The following is a 26,567-nucleotide window of genomic DNA, read 5'->3' on the forward strand; positions in this document are numbered from 1 at the left end:
ATGTTAAAAAAGTGTACATTTTATTTTAAGGGAAGTAACCAAGTATCAGATGTATGATAACCGATTTTACAAAAGCTCTTGTATTTGCAAGCTAAAAATCAAACACAAATGTTTCATATTTCACTTGTTCCTTTCTTATGTTCTCCAAGTGAATAAATACCAGTACAAAGAGTAAATTCCTTTGTTTTACTAGAAAAGAGACATTATGCTGTAAAGTTCAAACTGAAGACAAATGCTTATTTTACATTTCAGTTACCCAGAAGAAAATTTTATGATCTCCTCCGACTGCACATAATGGAAGAGTTCTATGCCATGTTAAACCGGATCCTACAGCTGCAGTGCCAGTAAGAATGGGCTTTAAAAAAAAAAAAAAAAAAAAAAAAAAAAAAAAAAAAGAGAGAGAAGTATCAATACAAATTACCATGTAAATGATTTCTATACCACATATATCAAGTTGCATAGACAAATAAACACCATAGATTTAGCACTCCTTACAAATACAGTTAAAATACAACAGAAATCCAACTGAAAAATCTGATTATCTGCTACTTAGTTCCAGTAGCTACTTACTACCTTTAAGTAAGATACAGCAAAATATTCCATGATAACAAATGTTTCAACTATTTTCATTATTATTAACATTATTATTATTTTAAAGGCATACTTTCAAACTTAGAAACCTTTTTAAATGACATTAGTTCCTGTTATTTAAGCATACTCACAACTAATATGTTTGGAGGTAATATTTTTACTGTAAGCATTACAAATGTATACAAACTCCAGCAAAACCAAAATATTTCCTATGCTTTGCATTCATTGTTTCTGGATATATTTTCATTAATGATTTAAAATATAATTAGTTCAAACCTGTAAAATACACAACCAGCTAGTTTTAGCATCTTTAGAATTAGAAATACTGAAAATTTATTAAATAACAGGTTAAATGTGTTTTTCTTCCCCTTAGCACCGATAAGGCAAAGCAAAATAAAACATATAGATTAAGCAGCTTTTAAAAGAGCAGGTTAAGTGTGGTGTGGTTTTTTCTCCCTTAGCATGGATGACACAAAACAAAACAAAATAGGTAGACTAAGCAGCATTTCTGGATGGTTTGGGCTAGTTTTTAATTGTAGCTTTTAACTATTTATGACCCTGATTTGAAGAGAACAGATGCAACTCCAGTCAAAAGCTGAACTCAGAAATTTACCTGGGGATGTCCTAAATGATGAACAAGCAGTTGAGTAGTTGTCTTTCCTGGATATCCAGTGGTTGCAAACAGATTTTCATTCACTCGGGACCACCTATGAATAAAATGAATGTACTTTTCAAATATCCCTATCAGACTATCAGAAGTGCACAGGAAGTGGAGTTCTCTTCCTTGTGGTTAACTGTGTGAAGCTGTCCGATATTCCACTAACATCAGAGAAATAAATTCAGAGAAATGGCTTGTAAATGATTCACCACCCGCAGCCCCATATGCATGTTGTTGTAAAAAAGAAAAAAATCATGGGAATGTAGGTCATTCACAAATTTCACAAAGTTTATAGACCAGGTCCCCCTAAAAATTATTTAAGCGAGACGCAGCCAGGTCCCTAAGCTCATAACTGCCTGCATATACATAGATTTATATAGACAAAACCCACAGAACAGAGACAACACTTATACCTGAATAATCTGGCTCGATCGACATGGACGGGTCTCTTATCCTGTGGATAACTAAAACAGACATTCAGGGTAAAAACTGTTCTGCAAACAACTACAGCTCATACTATAAGTACCAAAAGCATGTATCATTTAAACAGTGAAGGGGACACATTGTCTACTCTCTGTGAAGAAGCTGAGGGAAAACCAGAGCATTCCTGCAGCTTACATCTCAGTTTGGAGTAGGAAAACTGAAGTAGTTATCCAGTTTATTATGGTTCAATAATTATCTATTTATGACTTAGAAGAAATTTTAACAAACACATAAAACTTACAGTGAAAAGTAAACAGTAGTCAGATGCTGTCTCAAATGGACAAAAAGACAGACAATGTTATTTTTAACAGATAAATAAAGATGAAACAAAGAATACCAGGGAATGATCTGTATTGATTTCATAATTCCTGATGAATGTTCATTTATTTACTGATTAGGTGATATAATATATAAAGCATTTAAGTGCTGTATTAGCAACATAGCCACATCTCTTCATGCACTGCTTAAGAAGAGAATAAAGAAACCTATCTCCTCTGTATAAAAATACCTGGAGCAAGTGATATCCCAGATTAGCCAATCACTTCCAGCAACTGCTCCAATTTTAAGAGTATTCTTTAAACACCAGTCTGCTGACATCAGCGGTGTTTGTTCACACTCTAGGGAAAGAATGGCCTGCTGTGTAATTAGATCATAGAATCGTATTGTTCCATTCTTCTCCGCTACCATCAGCTGTTAAGAGAAATCAACAGAAAGTTGTAAACTTCACATGTAATGAATCTTAGTATCTTTTCTACTCTATAGCAAACCTAGCATACTTTCAAGCAAATATTAATATTAAAATAGGTACAATTTTTCACTTTGTACCAGAAAACATTCTCCTGAACACCAATCAATAAAAAGCACTTTTATGCTACTGTCACATTGTTATACATAATATATCTTTAGGTACCTACATATATAATTTTGGTGCTTAGAAGCACCAGTTCTTAACCACCAATGCACTGTGCATTTAGAATTGTATAGCAAAAAGTTATCCTTTTAAAATTAAAAAGTTCCTGTTCTGAGTACAAAGAACTGACTGACAGACATGGTGCTGTACAAGGAAACAACAGTATTAATCAGTGTAACTGTAGAATCTGGATTCACGCTTACTGATTTTATATAATATCTCTTACTTCATCCTGTAACAGTCTGCAACAGATTTTATCTCGACTTTTTCCATGAAAGCAATATATTCAAGCAGTTGTTTATTAAGTATTGTAGTAAGAGCTTCCTGATTAAATGATGAAAGGTATTTTCTCCATGAGGAGACGATGGTTTCCAGATAGTCATGGAAGTCAAGGAATGCAAAGAAGCATTAAAACCAATACTCCAGTAACATCCAAGTTTATTTGGAAAAACCGAGATGTCACCAAAACATGCTCTTCTGCAAACTACAGGACATGGTGCAGTAAGCCTTTTGATTTGCAATAAGCTTTTCAGCAACCATCAAGTCTGTCAAGTTTTACTAGCTTTTTGAGGGGGGGGCTCGTTAAAAAAACAAACAAACAAACAAAAACCTCCTGTGCTTACTCTTTGATAAGGGTCAAAGAAAAGACAAGCTAATATGTAAGAATGCAATATTTTGGGGCAAATCTAGTAATTTTGTTGTGCTAACAAAGTAGCCCAGTAGCAAACAGTAGCAAACATTCAATTGTGATACCACCTGAATCAACAGTTTTCCTAGTTTTCTTAGTAAGGACTGGATATTGATATTGGTGGAAAGTGTGATGAGAATAGAAATCCTTCTTCCCTATTGCTGTGTAAATATTTTGATACCTCATTTGACTGCTTTTCTGGTTTAAGTGTGTGTTTTTGTGGTAATCTGAACAACTATTTGTAGCTGCTTAAGGCAGTTATTGATTGGCACAACAGGAATAATAAATACAAGATTGCAAGGACTAGACCATTAATGAAGCTGAATGTTTTGGTATATATCAGCTGATTAATCCTTCCTAGTACAATAAACAGATAAGTATAAAAACACAGTTTATTGATTTGTTTTGATTTTTCAGCACATATTTCATATATTCAAGCAAGAACAACAACAAAAAAAATCCCTTACTAACTTCAAACAGATACTTTTCAAAACTTGGCATGCTTTATAAGAGTCTATGTTATTGGTGAACTGTGTTACCATGACTGAGAAAAACTTGAACTTTTCACTGGTAACTGTAAGTTAATATGTAATCAGCAGAACAGTTACCAACAACAATTGATGTATGTAATCAAGAAGGAGTATTTCTGATGGGAGGAGTGAGGGACTGAGGGTAAAATGATTAGAATGAGAAGGAGAATTCATTTACAGTGACTTCACATTAGCAGATCCAACCAATATCCAGTTACAAAGTACACTAGCTCCCCAAACTTCATTCTTACTACAGCATCAAAGATTCATAGTTTAGATAAATCCACCCTCCTGTTATTTTAAAGGTGGTGAGGGTGAAGAGCTGGAAAACACAACCTTAAAAGCCTCCTCAGGATGCCAGCAAACACTCATTCCAGGAGAACGTAAAACAAAATGGGCCTTCTCATTTCCTTCCAAATCCCAGACCCTAAAGCAAAAAAAACCAAAAAAGCACAAAGTATTAAACTATCTATTGCCATTTGACAGCAAATAAATTAACTTTCAGTGCCTCAATACATTCACAAAGGAAGTGACTAAATGAAAAAATGTTTGTGCTTTATCACTTCAAAAGTCAGTAAAAGTCAGTGCTGAAGGTAATATATTTAACGTTCACGAAGTAGGCAGAGCCTCTGTTTAAAAGGACAATATCAAAATAATTTGACAAGTTTAGTTGTCTAGACATGAAATCTAGATGATACATTCCCACTTCATTCCTAAGTCAACACTACAGCCTTTGTACTATACCATAAATAACAGTGAGACAATACAAAGCAGGAAGGTCAGTGTTGGTGTAGCTGATACAAGCAACCTATAATGAAGTACCAAGCAACTTAAATCATGAACATTACCATGTAAAGGATAAGACCATGCACTGAAGTATTTTGCTTGTCTAATCTATGAATTTCCATTTTTTCCTGGTAAGACAAGATTGGGTAATGGAAATATAAGCAACTAAAAATGAAGCTAAGACAAACAAAAGGATCTACGCTAGGTAGCACTAGCCCACAAAGGGTCTTGGCAAGCTTTCGACAAATAAATCACATATGCCAGTTTAATCTTTTCCTTTAGAAGCACCTACAGTACATATTAGCAGTTAAAAAAAACCCTAAAAAATCAACAATATTTGGTCAATATGGATTGACAGGGAAGCATATGCTGAAACACCAAAACTAGGTTAGGTGATGAGTGAGTTTTCTTTGGATGCATTTGATATGAGTGTTAATGAACCATGAAGCTACTTCATTTAGAAAATGCAACTAAACCAAAACTGAGACTATTTTACTTCACAGCCACTGCTCAGCTGCCTCTTTTTCTACAAAATCAGTAGCTCAGTTGCAGGACAAAGACATCATAGTTGTGAACATCAGTCTGAACCAGAAGGCTGCATGCTATTCATATGCATTTGCACACTGAAACATACACATATATCCTTCTTCCTTGGCATGCAAAACCTTAGAAACAGCCAATTTTTTAAGTAGTGTTCTGCTCAGTCTTTTGAGTTAGATGAGTGGCTATGTACTATTATTGTTTATTCTAGAGGATTTTTGCTGACTTCCTCCAGACTTTTTCAGTTTATATCTCACCAGGGTGCTTAGAGCCTTATATTTAAGAGATTTCAAAAAACTCTTAAATAATACATCATAAGTCTAGACAAAATATATGGGAATAAAGTAAATATATTTAATGAACAATGTTGTTTTCTTATGCCAAACCACAACAGATCAAATATTTGTTCTCCCTGTAGAAAACACAGGGTCTCTAATCTTGAAGAATCAGTGTTCTTATTAAAAAAAGTCAAAACAAAAACCTGACAACTGTTTAAAAAAATGAAATATCTACTTGATTAGGTAATTTAGAAACATACAATACTTTCTTCTACTGCCAAAAATTTTGCCTTGTAGATTTGTCCAAGTCAAATCAACACTTTCCATGTGTATTTACTGTGCAGGGAGAAAATTATGATATAACAGAAGATGGTGAATCATTTTGGCCAAAGGAGCATGCCATCATGTTTCCTTCCCTGAAATGAGTGAGGTTATTAGGTGTTGAGACAGAAATTTATTCTTTCTACCTCCCTATGTTTGTTTTTTATAAAATGCCAAACTTGTATCTCTTACTTTGTAAGAATGGTAAGATTGTTAATAACAAACAGTATAAGAAGGGGAAAAAAAGTATAAATGCCCCTCTTATATTTCCTTCTTTCTTGATTGATAACAAAGATGGTATCAAACAAAAACCAAACAAAAAACCAAACCAGGCAATACATATCAAAATAGATCCTTGTCTGAATGCATCAAGTCCATGCTGGTATGGAAGTTTACAATTACATATGTGTTCAATTAACTCTTTTCAATATTTCTTTGTGACTAACCCAAGTAAAAAATGTGCAAAGACCAAAATTTAGCCAAACTGATTTTCAGTTACTCAATTGCTCAGTAATCATAACCAAATCAGCTACAGATGCTAAAAAACCCCTCTAGTTTTGTCCACATTCCTATCATGTAAATCAATCCCATTCAAAACCCTTGAAACTTGACTAATATTACCATGATTTTATACCAAAGCAAACTAGTGTCTAATTTTCTTCAAACATCCTTATTTTTTGTAACCCTGCAATGTGTCACCCTCTTACCTCTCCTCCTCCTCCCACCAACCATTGTTGTATAGACTTGTTATTGGGCTTGTGGTATTTTTATTGATATTTAAAAAAGCTTCCACTATAAATTTGAAGGAGAAAAGTTTGAATAACCACAGCTGAAACAAGGGCCAAAGTCTGAATAATGGAAAGCCTCAAAAATAATATGTAATCTGCTCCGTAAATTCATTATTTTTTAAGTAACTAAGGACTGAGAAACTACATACTGCAGTGCTCACAAAATTTAAACTAACACAAAATACAGATAGTTTGCAAATGCCGTTAAAGAAGATTGAGATACTAGTTGTCGTGGTTTAAACCCAGCCAGCAGCTAAGCACCACGCAGCCGCTCACTCACTCCGCCCCCTCACCCCGTGGGATGGTGGAGAACATCAGGAAAAGAAGCAAAACTCGTGGGTTGAGATAAGAACGGTTTAATAGAACAGAAAAGAAGAAACTAATGATGATAATGATAACACTAATAAAATAACAACAGTAATAATAAAAGAATTGGAATGTACAAATGATGCACAGTGCAATTGTTCACCACCCGCCGACGGACACCCCATTAGTCCCTAAGCGGCGATCCCCTGCCCCCACTCCTCCCAGTTCCTATACTAGATGTGACCTCACATGGTATGGAATACCCTGTTGGCCAGTTTGGGTCAGCTGCCCTGGCTGTGTCCTGTGCCAACTTCTTGTGCCCCTCCAGCTTGCTCACTGGCTGGGCATGAGAAGCTGAAAAATCCTTGACTTTAGACTAAACACTACTTAGCAACAACTGAAAACATCAGTGTGTTATCAACATTCTTCTTATACTGAATCCAAAACACAGCACTATACCAGCTACTAGGGAGACAATTAACTCTATCCCAGCCAAAACCAGGACATTAGTACACTTCTCGTCACCCACATCCTATGATTAAACAAACAAATGACAACTGCAGTTATCTCAAAGCGCGAAGATATTCAAACTACATTGGAACAACTATATTGTATGTTGTATGCATGAATACGGATAATGACATGCTGCATATATGCAGTAATTTTATCACACAATGGACTTTTATTAAAGTTGGCAAAGTATTCATTAGAACATCTGAAAACCTGTCTTGTGGCAATGGAGATTATCCTTATTTTATATTCTAACTTTCTGAATTCTGAATAATTCTAACTAGAGAGCAACCCCAAATCTAACTGAATAAAAATCATCATTTGCAATAGCAAAAGACCAAAACCATATCGCAACCTTCAAGCATTTCTCAAATCCCCAGAAGATGGAAGTAAAAAAGGGAATTCTTTCAACATAAGGTTTCCAACAATTTTAGTGACTGGAGTGGGGGCTAGAACAAACCTTGACATCTGATACCATTCCCAACCACAAAGCATGATCAACTATACTTGAAACATTACTCACAGATTGCTGTCTGACCTACTCTTAAAAATGCCCAACATGGTTTGTTTTTTTTAAATAATATCTAACTTAAATACTTAAATACCCCTTGCTGATGTTTCTTTATATCTCCATTGGACATATTCCATGTGCAAGGAAAATCCTATCACCCCTGAAAAGCCTAGAGGACTGCGGAGAAGGAGAGATTCCTGTTACAGAGATCACACAATGAAGTTAAAGAGCGAAATTGTTCCTCATTAAGCACGAGCAAGGAGAGGAAAATCTCAGAAAAGGAAAATGGAAGTGCAGAGATTAGTTAACACCATGGAGAATACCATCAACACTGGCCTTGTCTCAGGTCTTCTGCCAACTCCATATGGAGGTGGTTATCAAAGACCTGAATAGGACACTAGGCAGGACATGAAAGAACAGAAGGCTGAAGTGGAACTGTAGAAATCCCTTCTAGCCGTTCAGAAGAAGAAAAAGGTTTAATATTCAAGATAATTTTTAGTCACTTATTTTATTTTACTGACAAAATAAAGAATTTAAGTTTTTATAAATCAGGTAATGCACTGCCCAACCAACCGTTCACCGCTGCAGAATCTGTAGCAGAATTCCCTATTCAGCACACTGTGCGAAACAAGCCACAAGAGTGGTTGCATGGGGAGAAAGGGAAGATTCATCTCTGCTGTCTAGCACTAGTCCACCAGGCACAGCCATCTTAAACTATCTCCTGACTCAGCATACAGGTTCCTAAATTTGTGCCTGTAGAACCTTTCCTTCACTTATTTTTGATCCATGAAATAAAAGCCTTTTCACAGAGTAAATGTATAAATACTCTTTCAGAAAGTTGATACATGTTCACCATTTTCTTTTGGTGGTCAAAGCAAATGTCAATGTTATTAAAGAATTAGTAATTAGAATCTTTCAGATTTGGGCATTAAAATCCATGTTACCTCTAGCCTCTTGTAATACCTACTTGGATATGCAAGCATTGATCTATTTTCACTGGTAACTGTGATTCTGATTATCCCCTGCAATGTTGGTAGAAGTGGGAGAGGCAGGGGAGCTGCACATGTACTATCTCAAGGGTCTCAACTGACTTCTTTGCTATGTGAATTTCAGAACATGCACACTCAGAAATGAGTCCAAGAAATAAACACTATTACTGCTGAAATATCCTTAAAGTTATCTAGAGTAAAGCCAGAGACTAAGCAGTATTTTTGCAAAAATGTGAAGCTTCTGTTGTATCCTTTCAACCAAAGAAAAATTAGCTGTTAAGAGTTATCAGCTTATTGTTTCAATGTTGATGTAAAACTAAATGTTTCTGTGGTATGACTGTTACTGAGAAACTCAACTACAATTCTGCCAATGACTTTATAAACTACAAGGTAACTGCTAAACAAATCCAATGCAATGATTTCTATTTAAAACAATTTATAGGCTAGAGTACATTCTAGGACTGTAGCTACCATTTCATCCACATACTTTGAAGACTTTCAAACTAAAGGCTTATTCATACACAGTTAAGACCAGACTGAAATAACTTTCCAAACATTTGATTTGAAAAGTGTGTTTGGTTTTTGTTTTTGGTTTTTTTTTTTAAGCTGACTGGATACTGTAACAGGAGACCAGTTAATACTTGCATATTGATTGTGAAGTACAACAGAAGTTGTTGGTTAATACTTGCATCATGACTGTAAAGTATAACAGAAATTGTGTAAGACTACATTTGGGGGACATACAGGGATGCATACAAAAAGTGTGCAGTCAAAAGACTAGATTCTTAAAAATAATCCAAGACTCTCCTTTATTTTCATCAATGATAATGCATAATTAGCTTGATAATTGTAATTGGCATACCTCAGAAAGGATAAATATTTTGGTGTGATATTTCTTATATTAAGGGACACTGGGGAATTCTATCACACAAACAGATGAAGATAGAACAACATGAAGTAAGATATCTTTTTTTTAAAATTTTGGCAAAAATCCATAACTGAGTGCTCTAGGAATGGGAAGATATAAATAAAATATAATTTTGGAGGCAGGAATAAGTGAGGAAGGCAACTTTTCAATATAGCTAAAGACTGAAATATTTATTGAATTAACAAGGTAAGACTCAAGTGCAACAAGCACTGGCAACACATTAAAGAACACAAGACAAAAAAACCCAAACAAGTTACCATTGGCTTTCCTTCATATTGCCTAGAGAAAGACCTACACAAAATAACTAAGACATAAGAGTACCATGTAAACAAATACACTATAGATTAAAACCCCCTGAAAACAGATGAAACACTACGATAAATTTTGAGACTCTAGTTAATTTAGTTTCCAGTGATATCAAACCTTTCCCCACAATCTCTGTCCAGGGAGCAAAACTAATCTTCTGATGGACTGGCTTTTGTGGTATGTGCAAACAGAGAAGGCTGAACTTGACAGTGACTGATAAATAAATTCACAAAGTCCTTCTCTATGAAGAAACATGAGCCACAGCGTAAGTAACTGAACAGAACTCAGAAAGGAATCAAAGATCAAGTACTTTCACAGATAAAGTGGAAGATAAGTCAACTGTACGTTCTTTTCTATTACGCACACATAAAGAGAGGAAGATGATGTAGTTTAAGGAATAATTAAAAAAAAAGAGAAAGGGAGGGAGAGAGAGGGATGGATGAGTCCTTTTCAGCTTTTTAAAATACAATCCAATCCAGCACTTCGTGACCATAAGAAAGTGCCATGCTGCCATTATTAAGGGCCTGACACTGTCAGTAATCTTTCAGTTCAATATCAGTATGGAGTATGAGGTGGTTATCAATCAGATTGAATTAACCTTTTAACAGTCAGAATTTAATTTTTAGCATGCATATGAGACTAGTGGGTTTTACCAGGACGGTATTTTGCATGAAATAATCCAAGAAACATCAGATAATGTCAAAAAGGGAGGGGTGTCTGTTAAGCTCGTGCTGTTTTCCAAACATTTCCTATGTTCTTCTTGCAAAGGCTTCATTAAGTATCAGAACAAAATGATTTGTACATCTGAATCCCTACAGCCTCCTGTATTGTGTTTCCAAATCATAATGAAAAAGCCAGCAGTTTTTTTCTTTTTTTTTAAGAGGGGTGCACAGGGAGTTGCACATCCAGTTCTCATTAGCAAAGCAGGACTTGCATGTTCCTATACTTAATGCAAATGATCAAAGTGTATAATGCTTTATAATTTTAAGGAATTAAATGAAATATTCCTTAAAGCTATCATATAAGTTTTTATTCATTAAGCATGCTCTTATGATACCAAGAAATGGACAAGCAAATTACTTTAATTACAAATAAATATTACATAGAATTTTGAAACTGAGATATGAAAGGTAGATCATGAAGAAAAAACAATTAGATATGAAGGAAAACAATTAGATTAAATCCAGGAGGTAATTTACTTTTCTTTTCTGTCATGACCAAGTTTGGCTTTCAGCAGAAATGTATAAATATACTAAATTTGATATTTTAATGTATACAAAAGATATTTACTTGTATTTTTTTCACTTCAATTATACTCAATATGTTATAAATAAAACTGAGTCAAGTTTTTGTTTAGTATAACAGTAGTTATTTTAGCTATTTCCTCTGCCAGTCTTTTACCATCTTCTTTAGAATTTTGCAGTCAAGCTTTAGAAATGATTTTATTTTCTTTCTCCATTTTTTAAGAAAGAGTAAAGCAATTATGAAATGCCTAAAAAAGTGAAATACAGCAAAATTTGAAAATTACAATATCCTGCCAAAGGTATAAATTAGCTATGTGCTTATCAACTGCTTCATCCATCTTGGAACACAGCCATCCTTGGGACAAAATGAAGGAAGTAACATATGATATTTAGGACCCAGAATTTGAATTTTTCAATCACCTTTGCAGATGTAATTTTTACCTACAGGAATTTTGATCTTTAATATAAATGCAGTTGTAACTGCAATGTGGTGGGTTTTAAGTGTCTTCCAAAGGTGTCTTCTTTCAGAAAAGCAATTCTTTTTAAGGTTTTATTAGTTTTGAGATTCTCAGTGCAGAGAAATGTGGGATTATGAATGCGTACAGCATATTTACATACCAACACCTCTTCACTTGTCTATGAATGCACATAACACTTTTCTTCACAACTATGTAACATAGATGGCTACTGCAGTTATTTTTATGCAAGAGTATTTTTAATTCAGTTCTACTTCACAGCTGGGAAAAAGTCCTGTGTTGTGAGACCAACAAAGCCAACAAAGACTACGTGCAAGAAACAACAAGAATTCCTGAATGATATAGCAGCAATTCAATGGTAAGAACATTGAATATCACCAGTATCTGAGTTACACTGTCTGTCTTCCAACCAAAATGACTGAACCCAGCTCTGAGATGTCACTGTTGCAGCAGCTTGTAGCAAGATTTTTTAGTGCATGAAAACTGAAAATTTGAGTTCCATGGATATCTCTGCTAAACTTACTGCTGAGTGAAAACCAGGTAAGATCTAAACATGTTTGTGTATATTCTGTACATACTGAGGCATTTATTAAGACTTAAAAGTGGAACTCTAACAGAACAATACCCAAGCATTCAAAACTTCATGTTCTTGTACTAATTGTTCTAGAACTTTATTCCAAAGGTATTAACAGATGATGTATCCTGAGAACAATTTCAGGATAGAAACTCAGTACAGACAGAAGAATTATTCCTCTTCTTACATTACTGCTGAAGCAAATTACACAGTAAGTAAGGAATGATTTTGGTAAGTCCCAAGGAATGCATTTTCCATTAGTTTTGAAAGTGTAACCTTTAAATTCAATAAAAAAAGTCTTCATGCTCCACATGCATGAATGGAAAAAATAAGAACTGAAGTAGCCAAAAAAAATCCTACTTATTTCCCATGGCTTTTAGCCAAAGGCGTTATGGTTTACTGCATAAAATATCTTTCAGAGTTACTAAGTTGAAAACTTGATAGTATACATTAATTATATCATTTTTATTTCCTTTTAATTTATTATCAATTAGACTACTGGTTTTAAAACAGTTCCCTTTCATCCTAGGAACACTGAGCATTTCACAAAATAAATTTCATAAAAAAAAGGCCACACATTCAAACAGCTCTTTACTGAATAAGCCCAATATTAGTTTAGATTTACTGAAGAAATTAAGAATAGGAAATAAATCAGAACAAGCTACGAATAAGTCATATACTTCTACTCTTCATTCCTAACGATTTTGTTGGGAATATGGACAGGGCGTCTATGGAAAATCTGTCTACTGGACTAAGTAGTATTTCTGAGTTCCCTAGGGGTGTTAAAATCACAGGCCTTTTAGATTTTCTATTTATGCAGGGCAGAGTAGCTCTACTAAAGCTACTAAACTGTGATTAATATCAGTTGATGATCTACCCTTTAAAAAATCTCATACATAGAGTAATCATTCTAAGAGCTATTCCCTTCTCTCTTAAGCCATCTTCTACCTGCTAAGTGAAAAATGACCTTTTTTTCCCCCCTGAGTACTATTTGGTTATTTATATAGGAATTGGTATGGTGGTATCTTCAAAGAGCAAATACATGATTCGTGTAATCACAGAAAAAAAGCTAAACCAGTTCCTTAATCGAGAGAAGTTTTGAATTATCACAGCTATTACAAAGAAAAGTCAAAGATAATGCTTTCTCAAGTCTCTTGCTGCTACCATTGCAGTAGCCTTGCAAAGCCTGCATGGCTGCCCTCCTGATCTCTCCAACTGTGAGCTGCATTGGAGAGATAAGAATAGTAGCTTTACAGATTCATGTGCACTACTAGAAGAGGAGGATGGGGGACCTATTCACAAGGAAAAACTCCCGTACTACAAAACCTTAACCAGTGTTTTTCAAAGTATTTAACCACCATGCTTCCTTTATACTTCCAGTTACAAATAACTAAATACATGGGTTTGAAGCAGCTATAATCATGGTATTATGAGCTGCCAGTAGCACTGTATTAGTATGGTACTGTCCTTAGGCTATGTAATCCCACCTCCTAGTAAGGCTAATAAATTTGGGTAGACAGACAAGTTCACATACATATACTGGTTTTAAACTTGACTGATGATGACAGAATAGGTAAGAGAGGGGCTGTATAGTTCAGTGCTGAGCTATGCATGTCCTCTCTCCTATTCTCATTCCTTTTATTCCTGTCCCAGCAGGGGAAATGATAGTGTACATAACTCCAAGACAGTTTTTTCACATTGTATCTTGTTAGTTCAAAACGTTGCTTTGAAAAAAAACAACCCCCAAGTCACAACAAAAAGCCAGTCCACAACTTGGTTAACAAGACTAGTCCACTTGTTCTCTTGTTAGTGGGCTATGAAGGCTCACCAAAAAAAAAATAACAAAAACGCTTATTTATTTAAGCAAGCATATAAAGCATACACGCCCAGAAAAAGCCAAACACTATCTCAATAATGTTTTGAAGAAAATGCATACCTGCAGGTGTGATCATCACTTACACTTGCAACTTCTTGACCTTCTTTGGGAGCAAACACCAGATCATTAATGTAATCTGAGTGGCCATCAAATGTCTGTCAACCAGAAAAAAGAAATACTTTTACCTTATCGCCGACTGTTCCATCAGTTCACAATGTATTTAACAGACCCACTAAAAGAAAGATGTATCAGTGTTAAGATAAAGCCATCATTTTACATGGAAGGTAAAAAAAGTATTTATCAGTAACTGGAGTTCTTTAAAATATTTAATTCATGTGTAGATTCATACTGTAGGTGAAAAGACTCCCCACTATGCCTTGTAGTTGCTACAGAGGTCAGCTTGATGCTCTTGCTTGACAGAGATCAGTGAATCACACCAGAACTTTTTAATCTCCTTTCAACCACTGAATTTTGAAGGTAAAAGATAATAAATCTCAGAAAGAAAGAGAAGAATGAGCAGGAAGTGGATGTATGCATGATCTACATATCTTAAAGAACTCCGATTACTGGTAAGTAACTCTTATCTCTGAAGAGTAGTTTTTACTAGGGGTTTCTGCAAGCAGCAAGAGTGTTTTCCTGAAGGAGCAATAAAACACCACTTGTCCAGTATATGCCCTCTTCCTAGCAGTCAGCACACAAATTGCCTGAGGATATGTCCACTAAAGATGGCAGACCAAAAGGCTACCTTTCGAAAAAACAGTGAAAAAACTCTCAGTGAAAGATGAAACAAGACAATGCACACTGAAGACTTTAAGAAAACAAAAAATGAGGAATAACAGTACAAGCAAAACCAAGCAAGCTGTACAACACCTTAGCAATTAAGCACAATTTCTATTATGCATTTGAGAAGAACAGACACAGTGCTTTGTGCTCTCTACTTTATATGCTGTTGTGCTGAAGAGGAAAGAAAATGGGGTATAGTGCACACTCTTCTTTTACTGTGAAATAATAGATCATCCATTCTCAAATAATAGGATATGAGCACTCATGGTGTGAATGTACATGTGAACTGTCACTCAAAAGCAAACATTTACAGTTGTATCAGAAAGCATGAAGTCATGTCAAAGGGAACCTTGTTACTGTGTAATTGTTCTCGCCTGAAGCTTCTTAATCATGACATTTTTATTTCAAAGGACTGAGAATAATTTATCTGTAACAAAAACCAACTTAGCAGCATAGCTTTTCTGAATAAAAGCAAAATCCCAGTTTTAGTAAAAATTAAAAGTTAGGTAATTTTTACATATTTTGAAGGCTTTTCAGCTATCTTGGCCATAATATCAAGACACCTTTTTTTTTTCTCAATTCTATGAAGTGTTTTGTACTTATTGACAGACATCAGTAATCTTTTGAGGTTTACAGTATCCTCAAAAACCTAGGTTAAAGAACTTATGCATATTTAGCATTAAGCAAGCATGCAAAACTCATCTCATTTAGGGTCCAGTCAAAGTGCAAAGTACATTCAAATTCATTCACATGGGGACTAGGTATGAATAAATCACCTCTGGTTTTATTAGAAAATCTGTAGCTAGTTAAGATACCAGTTTGCTCCATCTGAGGATTTACACGTATTTTCTCTCATTAAGTACACCTAGGGTCTTTTTGACAGAAATCTCACTTAAAATTTTAAGTCAGGCAAATGTTCATGTGTAGATGTTGTATCTGTTACTGTTCCATCCTCTTCAGTCCCACTGATAAAGTCTCAAGGCATAGCTGCTCTTGTTTTGCCCAGCAAGGTATCATAAAAAGGAGACAAAAATATCTTCTGGATAATAGCATGACATGGAGAGATTGCAGAAGAAAGCAAGGTCGAATGAAAACAACCAGTTCCACAGTTTTCTGAAAGGAAAACACACTATCTGTTCTCTAAAGGTAGCTATTCTGAGGAACAAATGCAGAACTGATTAAAAAAAAAAAAATCTCTCAAGCATGCACAATAACTAAATCACCCTCTCTAAAAATTTTATGAATGCCTCATCAATTCAATACAGAAACATTTTCGGCAGCCAACTTAATTTTTTGCAATAGCTCATAATTTTATTAAAACCTAGTGGCTTATACTAGAACTAATACATCCTAAGATGATGCTAAACTATTTAGACAGAAATGCCAAGTTTTTTGAAAATTTTCAGCATTCTGAATTCAAATATCCTGCCTCATTTTACTTCCACAGTTCTGATGAAATATGCTTTTTATTAAACAAAATTTGAAGCAGGAGAAAGAAGCCACAATCCACTTCCAAATGAAAACCTCAAAAGAAGAAAAAGATTTCATGAAGATCCATCAGTCATATTTTACCTTTTGTTTGTTGTTCTGGGCTTGATCCAACCCATAAATTTTGGATTAGTCGTGTTGACAAAGTAATGGAAAACTCAGTATGCTTCAAGTTCCTTGTTGATAATTACACCAAGACACTTTTTCCACTGGGAAAACAGAGTAAGATTACTCCGTCTATCCCTCCAGAAGCAACACATACTAATTGTTTACTATAAAAGACAAAATGTTCAGGGATTACATTTTAACTGTAATCACATACTTCCTTCAGCTTTATTTGCACATTTTGTACCTCTCCTGAAAATCCCATGTGTAAAGTGTGCACCGTACAATGGATCAAAGTCTTCCACGTGTTCATTGTAAGTTCAACCTCAGGTTTATGAAGTAGCTTTTCTGAGGTATCAATTGACTCTTAGTAAAAAACCACCATATCAAACTTTATTGAAAGCCAGCTCAGCATAGCTCACTGAGTATTTGTGAACATCTGAGATTTTGCAAATACTTTAAATCAGAGTTAGATGTTACTTTTTTCTTGACAAGAAGTATATAGTACAATGATCGTCCAGGTAGAAGAAATTAAGATGACTACCTGGGGAAAATATTTTCCAAACTTTTTGTCAAAAAACCCCCAGAAGATAGTCTCAAAGACAACATTTTTATCAATATAAACATACTAGTCCACATTCTTCCTTTTCACTAATGAGTTCCTCACTATTAGGTAAAAATAGCTATTTTTAGCTGTTTTCTGACTATTTTTAACAGTAGACCAAGCTGACCCAGTAACAATATGGATTTTTACTTTTTCCTCAGTCTCAGTACATCCTTAATGAAGTTCTTAGACTGTTAATTCCAGTGGTGGAGCTGGCATAAACAAAGCTAATAGCTTTAATGTTAAATTCAAGCCAATGATCTTTAGTCTCCTTATGTCAAAAAATTAAGAAGCATCCATGATATCTTCAGCTGACAAAAATCAAATCCTGTGATCCTTCTGTCTACATTAGACAGTAGAGGAGCCTATTTATACCAACTGGAGTTGAGTAATTAAGATATTGTAATTGCTTGTTTCCTTCTGGGGCAAAACAACTTCCATACTTCTAGTACTTACAGCTGTGGCTGTTCAGCCTAAATACCATGTTCTAATGTCCAACGCCTGTTGTATTAATACTCTGTAGTCTCTATACTCACTAGAAAAGAAGTCCTAATGGTAGAAGAATCAGTTCTCCACCAAACCTTTTTGTATGAAAAATAACTGCTATCTTAATGGAAATGTAAATGTGGCATTTCAAATTTATTTCTAGGCATCCAGTCAAAGCTACTGTGTAATAAATTCCCCTAAATTAGAAGTGCATGTTTTGAAGTGTCATGTGTGTTGGTCAGATACCAGAAAAAAATCTTGTCAGAACTGGGAAAACAATAACCCATCACAGAAATTCTATTCTGAAAAAACAGCACTCAGCAGACTGTGCTACTGAGTTACCCCATTTGCTTCTCTGGTTGATAATATAGATCATGCATTGATAATAAGCTAGGAAAAATCATCTCATTGAGTATATTAAAAATTATTGTTGTTTTAAAAGTGTGTTGTTTGTAATCTCATTCTAATTCAGTAATAAACAGCTTACTAGAATTCTCCGTTAGAATAAACTTGCTTATTTGAACTTGTATGTTAAAAGTTTAAGCTCATGAATTATCAAAGGTGTGTTTGTGTGAAATTATAACACTGATTATTTGTCTAGAAGCAATTAGTTCCTAATGAGCAAAATGGCAAATCCCATTGGTAATTCCTAGTGTTAAGTCTGGGCTGTATCCCACATCAAAGTGGAGAGTCTGAAAGATGGTGCAGACATGAAGTCTACTCTGAAAGGTATAAAAGAATACATTTTGCTAAGGACCAGATGATGTAGGGACAGGAAGAGGTATGAAAGTTATGAACTATTACAGCTGTCACATTCAATTTTTGGCAAAACCACATAAAATTGTTGATCATTAATTAACCCCCAATAAAAATAATTAACATGTTTCATATTTATTAAACATGTGGAAATAAACACTCATCCATGGCTTGAACCAGTGTCCACTGAAGTCAAGAGACTTCTCATTGATTTTAGCAGACAGTCCATCGGGTCCCTTGTTAATCCAAAATAAATAAATAAATAAAAATTTAGATGCTGAATTTAGCTGAATAGAGCCTGTAGCACCACATTCATCCATATGTTTGATTATTTCCACTTATTAACCATCCATCATCTACACTGTTATTGATGATTTCATCCATTCTCTTTCTTCTGTGTGCTTAAGTTCTATAAATTTCTCAAATTGCAATAGACATACATAATTAAGTAACTTTACATTCTGCTAAAAAGTTAAAAGATTTAATTCACAACTTAACATTAAAGCCTGTTGTCTGCAGTATCATAAAACTGGCAGATATTATATAAATAGATAACTTTAATAAGGAATGACAGACATCAACTCACAAGCAAACGGCTTTAAGAACTTTTAGAAATATTTTGTCAGAAGTGCCATCCAAGTTGATTGTAACTATGTCAGTTATCCTACTGCCTGGGTGACAAAGCCATGTAAGATGACCAAATATGAAAGAAGGAAATTAAGGGTAGGTGCACGTATGAAGTATCATAAAAAGTACTTTTTTTAAAGAAAAGACATTCTGGTTTTTAGTAACATCCATCTTTTCTTCTTATGCCACACCTTTATTCATTCCATTATCAGTATGGCCACATAAGTGAAATCTTTAATTCACTTAGTTTCTATACAATAAATATAATTGTCTTACTAATACAAATTACCAAACCACAAATGAAATTCCATTATTTTCTCCTTTATACTCAATACATAACTCTCACCAAAAGAGGCATTACCATATTCCAAAGCACTAAAAAAGAAGCAACTCTCTCCCCTGAGTTTTATAGTATTACTTAGCCTTGCTTATCCTTGGCTGAGACCTCAACAAAACAAATTCAAACTGGTTAGCACAAACATCTAATTAATATTAGTACTTGGACTGGGACACTGTTTCAAAGGCAGAATTTTGAAGAATATGTATACATCCAAGTGACATAGGAGCTGACATGTCTTGCAAAGAAAAGAAATCACCAGAAAACCAATTTTCAGCTTATAAAGCGAAGACAGCATTTAGACCTGTCTTCTTTTATATCACTGGTTTAGGAACACTACCACCTACACTGAAAGAAAAGCAAGTGAAATTGTATTCAAAGTAGACATTTCCTTTGTCTCCATCTTAGAAATAAACAAGTGACAGCCTATGAGCATGTTTAGTGTATCTGTCTGCAGTTATATACTAAATTCAGTATTCCTTCTATTAAATTTTCTACTGTTTGAAAGAGTTGTATTGCAACTTCCAGTTCCCCATGAAAGAGAAATTACTAAATTTGCTTTTCTTGTAGAGGAGTCCAGTAACCTATACCACATAAAATTTTACAGGTCTGTATATAAAGGAACCTTATCCAACATGGTACTTGAAATTTACCTGTAGAACATTCTGTTTGTGTGTACATTTTAGATGATCCATAAGCCTCTACTTGCTTTTCTTCAATTTGGTTAAATTGTTACATAAATACTTCTAAATCAAAAGATCACATAGCTGATAATTACAGTTATTCCCACTTTAAAGACTGAAAAGTATATACACTTGTCCTGGTTTCGGCTGGAATAAAGTTAATTTTCTTCTAAATGTGTATCCCAATGTTTGAAGGTCCCACCACCCATTGCTCTCAGTGTAGTCCTTACCAATCCATTGTATCGCTACATTTTCCTGGAGGCTGGTGCATGACAGGGGATGTGATATACCCACTCAATGCCATGCTCTTTGGACCACGTGTCTATGAAGTTGTTTCGGAAATTAGTCCCATTGTCTAACTCAATTCTTTCTGGGGTGCCATGTCACCATAAGACTTGTTCTTCAAGGCCCAGGATAGTGTTCTGTGCAGTGGCACGGGATACATTTCCAGCCATCCAGTGGTTGCTTCCGCCATTCTAAGCACACGGCACTTGCCTTGGTGGGTTTGTGGGAGTGTGATATAGTCAATCTGCCAGGCCTCCCCATATTTATATTTCAGCCATCGTCCTCCATACCACAGAGGTTTTAACTGCTTGGCTTGCTTGACTGCAGCGCATGTTTCACGTTCATCGATAACCTGGATATATAAAATGGGGGGATTTGGCTGGGGGGCACTGCGGCTCAGGGATTGGCTGGACATCAGTCAGCAGGTAGTAAGCAATTGTATTGTGCATCACTTGTTTTGCATATTCTATTAGTAGTAGTAGTACTATTTTTCCCTCCTTTTCTGTCCTATTAAACTGCCTTTATCTCAACACACAAGTTCTACTCCCCCTCGCCCTGATTCTCTCCCCCATCCCACTGTGGGGTGGGGAGTGAGCAAGCGGCTGTGTGGTGCTTAGTTGTCAGCCAGGGTTAAACCACGACAACAATACAATGATTTTCCCTAGAGATGATGGATATAGGATCTGTCACAGTTCAGTGCTCTATCTCACACAGGACATTAAGCAAAATGGGCCAGAAGGGCAATTAAACATTGGACTTCACTAAAGACTAAATAATTTTCTAAAAATCAGCTTAGCTGCCCTTACCTTAAATTCATTCTTGTCCTGCAGGTCTGAAGTGAATAGCCTTAACTTCCTATCAGAAGCTGCAGTACAAAACCTAAACTCGACAGACAAAGAAAAGCCCTTCAGTCAATTAACACTGCAATAGCTGACTTTTTATCAGTTTCTCTTCAGTTTAAACCTGCAAAGTGACATGCAAAGGAACATTCAGATTTTGAAAAAACCCCAAGCTTCCATCTTAACTTTTCTGCTTTGGCAACAAGCAGAGTTATAATTGGAACCTATTGATAAAATAGTGCTTATCAGGTGCCACGAATACTTTTTCATGGAAAGAAACACAAAATATTTTAAAAAGCTAAATCTGAAACAACTATCAATTACCTGAAATATCTCTCATAACAGCCACTCAGACTTCCCTTGGAAGAAGTTAAGTGGCAGAGCACAAAAAAGAACCCTCATTATCACTGTTTTAAAATACTGAAACATAAATTCATAAACCAATTTCTAACATATTTTAAACACGAGACTGTACAAAAATGCAGCAGTAAGCACCATCATAATTTTGAAGAGGCTTACAAGCTATTGAGAACATTTTAATTCTTAAGTACATATTTAAGAGTTAACTATCTTTCTAGATTTACACCTTAACGGGTCTCACAAACAACATCTCACCTACTCCTAAACACAGCCCATACTATGCAGACCATTACAAATAGCTTTATAAAGCAGGCCATTACAATAGCCTCATACTTCGTAAAGTTCTTAAAAGAATTCCTTCTTCACAGATGTACAAAAGAAAGAACTAACTACATTTTAGGTCCATTAAAATAATGAATAAGGAAAAGAAAAATATTTACTGCTAGTTCACTGGGGGGAGGAGCATTTATTATAAATACCTTATCTGGGGAGGTAAAGCATCAAGTCTAGTTTCTGGACTCCATGCTATGGCATCAACTCGGATTCCATGATGAAACGTTCTTAGTGTCTTATATTGCATGCCTTCCACTTCCGCATCCTCCTCCTATAGAAACAATGTAGTTAGCTAATCCAGAACAATGTCTTGATGGCTTCTAGCAAGTCAGATTGATATGAAATTGAAAGGCTTTCAAAATTACATGTATCTGGGATCTTTTTAGATTGTAACACCCTCAAAGTAAAAACCTGGAACATAGAGAAAGTATTAACTTGAAATATGTAAGTACTTAAAAATACATGACATGATTCTAGTCTCAAGCCTGAGGCCAATGCAGAGCACAAAAATCAGAACTGAGCTACAAAGATGCTGAGCCCATTCTTTGTACAAGTAATATCTTCACAGATACAACTAAAGCCACTTATAGCAGCATGGTAACAAGAAACAATGGGAACAAAAGCAAGCACGTCATTTAAGCTATCTTCTCTCCAAGTTGTTTTTACACTATGGAGAAATGCTAACACTTCCAGAACAACATTCTTCAAACATCAGGAGCTAGAAAGGTACCCGCTGTCACCTAACACGACCAAAATTATAACTTGTCTATTCTTCCCACTGGTGAGCACACTGGATGGCAGGAAAGGTGAAACAAGAGTTGGGGTTGTGGACTCAGTCAATCAGCTGACCTCTAAAAAACTTTTAAAAGTTTTCAAAACATCTAATGGAGCACCTGAAAGGATATTTCTACAAAATTTTCTGTCACAATTCTGCTTTAAGGTAAAGAACCTCTCTGTGTGCCCTCTGCATAATGTCGAAGCTAGGAAGAACCTAGCTGAGGAAGCATGAAATTATCCAGAGTTTTTCAATGGTTCTTGAAGCAAGGAGCAAGAACAGCATTTTCTTCCCCTACTCTGAAATACTCAATGACTCCACATGTGGAAGAGAAGGGAAGATATGAAAATTATAGAAAAACTACCTTGTACCAGTGGTTGTCAAAATTTTTTCTTTTCAAGTCCTATACCAGAAACAAGATAGAGGGCAATACTGATGACAGTAGGTTTTTGTGGTTAGCACTAGGTGCTTTTCAGAAAATTTCCAACAGTAAGACTTTGGGGAATAATAATAATAATAATACCAATTATGCTGTTATTTGTATTAGATAAAGTACAAAAATAATACTGTATAATAGAGAAGTGAGTTGAAGAAAAAAAGCTTAAATATAGATTCCAAAGATAACAGTTGTCTCCTATTGATTTTCAAGCATCTAGGCAAAGAAACCCCTAATTAAAAAAACTTATACAGTATAAAAATATACAGTACACAGTATTTTACATTTTTAAAACTTTCATAATATGATGACTCTAAATAATTTCAAGGTAAGAAAACATATTTTACAGTTTCTCACAGCCTGTGAGAGAGATCCAATAAAAACAACTGGGAAAGCAAAAAAAAAAAAAAAAAGTTTAGGTAATTATTTCTACAGTCCTTCCTTAAAAGAAATACCTAAAAAATTAACACAGACACTTTAGTTGTAAAGTTGAAAGTAGTTGTAATCTTTGCTGTTTCACAGGCTAGCTGAAAGCTTTAGAAGGTAATCTAAATAGCAAATGTACATAGAACAAAATATAACTATGCAAAAAAGGGAGCCAATTACCCTGTGATGATAAAGAACGTACAGCAAATATTAAGTCATATACTTCCAAAGTTGCGTGCTTAAGTTCTCAGAAAGCAGTCACCAACATTAGCAAGAGATACTAAAATGGGATTACTCTTCCAGTAGAGCACTCCCATTTTCTTTGCAGTCTATTCAGGGACTGCAGTGATAGGATGAGAGCTAACGGTTTTAAACTGAAATAGGGTAGGTTTAGATTAAATATTAGGAAAAAATTCTTTACTGTGAGGGTGGTGAGACACTGGAACAGGTTGCCCAGAGAAGTTGTAGATGCTCCATCCCTGGATGCGTTCAAAGCCAGGTTGGATGGGGCTTTGAGCAGCCTGGTCTAGTGGAAGGCGTCCCTGCCCATGGCAGGGGAACTGGAACTTGATGATCTTTAAGGTCCCTTCCAACCCAAACCATTCTACAATTCTATTCAAACGGAACTTTATACCAGCAGAATGGTAAGTTATACCATTGTGGATGTTATGTATATACTTATATTTTTTCTTGAAGAACAAATATCCCAGACTTGCTAATGTAATAAACAAGTAAAACCCTCCCCTGTTTAAATGGGGAGGGAAGGAAACAGGAAAGCGACGAGGGTCTTTGTGCAGTAAAGGTGTGGGCAAAGTAAATTTCAGGAAGCAACTAATAAAATCAACAACAACACAAACTAACCTGAAATCTGCACGTCCCAACAACTACGTAATTATTGCCACCATATGCAATGAGGGAACATGCATCTCCACTATCAAACGGATTGAATTTTACCACGTGCACATAATCTTCACAATCCACAGTGTAAGCTGTGTTTCTAGTAGAATCTTGCTTCATTTTCAGTGGACTAAGTCAAGGTATCATGGAAGTGATGTCTTCTTCAGGAAGAAAATCTACATTCCTACACAGAAAGTTTTAAAAAGCACGCATTACTCATTTGTGTTAAGAAAAAATGTAAAAGGTATTTGTGGCACAACAAATCAAAATTTCCTGTAATGTCGTATTTAAGAACACAAAAGCTGCCCTTAGGCTCATTATTTTTAGGTGTTGTAGTTTCATCAATCAAAAGATTAACTAACCTAACTAACATACATTCAAAACCATCTCTATAGACTTCAGCAATAACCGCAGGTTTTGTGCTACTGCTGGCAACCCAATACCAAGACAAGAAATTACGTGACCGTACACACCAGAAGAGTCACATACAGAATTTTAAAACTTTCAACCAAATGACAAGAAATGACACATTACTACCTTCAAATTCTCTTTGCTTGTGTACCTTTTTAAAGACTCTGTGTGTCTAACTAAAAGCAGAGTTAATCATGGCTGCAAAGCTGTAAATGAAAATAGTATCATGCATAATATTGAAACATGGTTTCATGACTTAAGCCACTCCAACTGCGGACTGAGCACCTATACCTCTGTGTACCAAAGAACTTGTACTTTACTGCATTCAACCAATTTTCAAGCATATCAGGTTCCTGTGCTAGAACACAAGAGGCCAAGATACACAACTGATTTCTGAATCACTCCTTTTAGTCCCAGCACAGATTTGACACTAGTTTAAGCCTTTGGGGAAATCAGATCTTTAATTACACACCACGTGGAAAACCAGCTTTAAATCTCAGACCTTTGACAGATTTTGCTGCGTTAACGACCTGCAGGTCTCAGCATCCAAGACTGAATACTTTGCTTGGGAGCCACCTGGGTCTGACACAGGCATCACCAAAATGCAGAGAGACTCTCCGTAGTTGCAATGTTTATTTATTAAGAAAAACCACCACATCAACGTAAATACTTTAACCATATAGGTTGTACAGCTATGCTCCTAAGGCCAAGTGCAAATCTTAACCCTATCCGTGGTTTTCTTCCTTTAAGGCTTCCCACGAACACAAGCCGCCAGACTTGTGTGAAAATACCAAGAATGGTATTAGTTGCAACCCTTTAGGAAACACAATTCAGGCAACCGAGCCGAGTGGGTGCCCGTTACCTGCCCCCCACTCCCTTTAACTTCCTACTCCCTCCTTTTCCCTTCAGGGCCCAGCCGCCACTCCCGAGCCAGGCTGCCAGCGACTCCGCCGGTCCCACAGCCCTACCGGCCCTCTGGCAAGGGCGAGGGCCCGGGGCTCGTCCGCACAGCAGGCGGGGTCTGACGGGGCTCTGAGCTCCCCTCACCTCAGGGCGGGACGCCCGCCTCACACGCACCTCCGCGCCCCAAATCACCCACCGGCACCACCAGCGCCTCTCCCGCCAACAGCCAGCCGCCCCTCCCACCCCAGGAACAGCAACCCCGGCCTTCCGGGTCAACGGCTCCCGCTCTCTCATTGGGCAGCTGCGGAGGATTTAAATTTAAACCGCCGCTGAGGGCACTTGCGCGTTCTAACCGTCCCGCTGCGCGAGCGGCTCTCGCCTTCCCGCCCGCGCAGGTAGCGCCGCAAGAAAAGCGGGAGCGGTTCAGCCGCGCCGCGGGTGGGGTGTAAGGGCCGCGGTCCGCCTCAGGGGGAGGCGGGGGTGCCGCGGGTTCGCGTCCCGCCTGAGGCGGGGGAGCTGCGCCAGGCTGGACCCTGGGGAGGGAGGACGGGACGGGGCCCTGAGGCGGCCGCAGCCGGGGGTTTTCAGCTGGGGGAGCGGGGGCGGTAACGGTAGTGTCGGCTCGTGGGGTTTCGGGCTTGTTTCGCAGGCTTTTTGGCTTGCTCGGGCTGTTTCTGCTCCGAGTGACAGGTCTTGTCCCTTGGAAACCCCTCAGAGTGGGGTGAGAGAGGGAAGTGTCT

At 36.4% G+C, this 26,567-nt stretch overlaps 1 protein-coding gene across 3 annotated transcripts; it reads right to left on the minus strand.

Annotated features, from left to right (window-relative positions):
* NUP37 (nucleoporin 37kDa) lies at nucleotides 1-26,058 on the minus strand. Of its 3 annotated transcripts, none has more exons than XM_010566302.1 (10): nucleotides 25,972-26,058; nucleotides 24,478-24,697; nucleotides 22,126-22,250; nucleotides 21,254-21,326; nucleotides 14,354-14,448; nucleotides 4,197-4,287; nucleotides 2,241-2,422; nucleotides 1,663-1,713; nucleotides 1,205-1,298; nucleotides 1-355 (listed from the first exon to the last, which is right to left on the minus strand). In XM_010566302.1, the coding sequence occupies exons 2-10, from the start codon at nucleotides 24,631-24,633 to the stop codon at nucleotides 242-244; spliced, it is 981 nt and encodes a 326-aa protein (XP_010564604.1). In that variant the 5' UTR covers nucleotides 24,634-24,697; nucleotides 25,972-26,058; the 3' UTR covers nucleotides 1-241. The 3 variants fall into 3 exon arrangements, with proteins under 3 accessions (XP_010564604.1, XP_010564603.1, XP_010564602.1); XM_010566301.1 differs by having other exon boundaries at nucleotides 26,002-26,047; XM_010566300.1 differs by lacking the exon at nucleotides 25,972-26,058 and having other exon boundaries at nucleotides 24,478-24,704.
* Nucleotides 26,059-26,567: the final 509 nt, after the last annotated feature.

The sequence above is a fragment of the Haliaeetus leucocephalus genome, unplaced genomic scaffold, assembly GCF_000737465.1.
Source record: "Haliaeetus leucocephalus isolate CR32 unplaced genomic scaffold, Haliaeetus_leucocephalus-4.0 Scaffold206, whole genome shotgun sequence".
Lineage (NCBI taxonomy): Eukaryota > Metazoa > Chordata > Aves > Accipitriformes > Accipitridae > Haliaeetus > Haliaeetus leucocephalus.

Bases quoted from the DNA above. Each gene is read 5' to 3' on its own strand.
- NUP37 (XM_010566302.1), bottom strand. From the start codon at position 24,633: ATGAAGCAAGATTCTACTAGAAACACAGCTTACACTGTGGATTGTGAA. The intron at 21,327-22,125 runs GTATTTATAATA...TGTCGAGTTTAG, and splicing joins GCTTTACCTCCCCAGATAAG to GTTTTGTACTGCAGCTTCTG. The intron at 356-1,204 runs GTAAATTTCTGA...TTTTTTTTAAAG, and splicing joins ATCATTTAGGACATCCCCAG to CCCATTCTTACTGGCACTGC.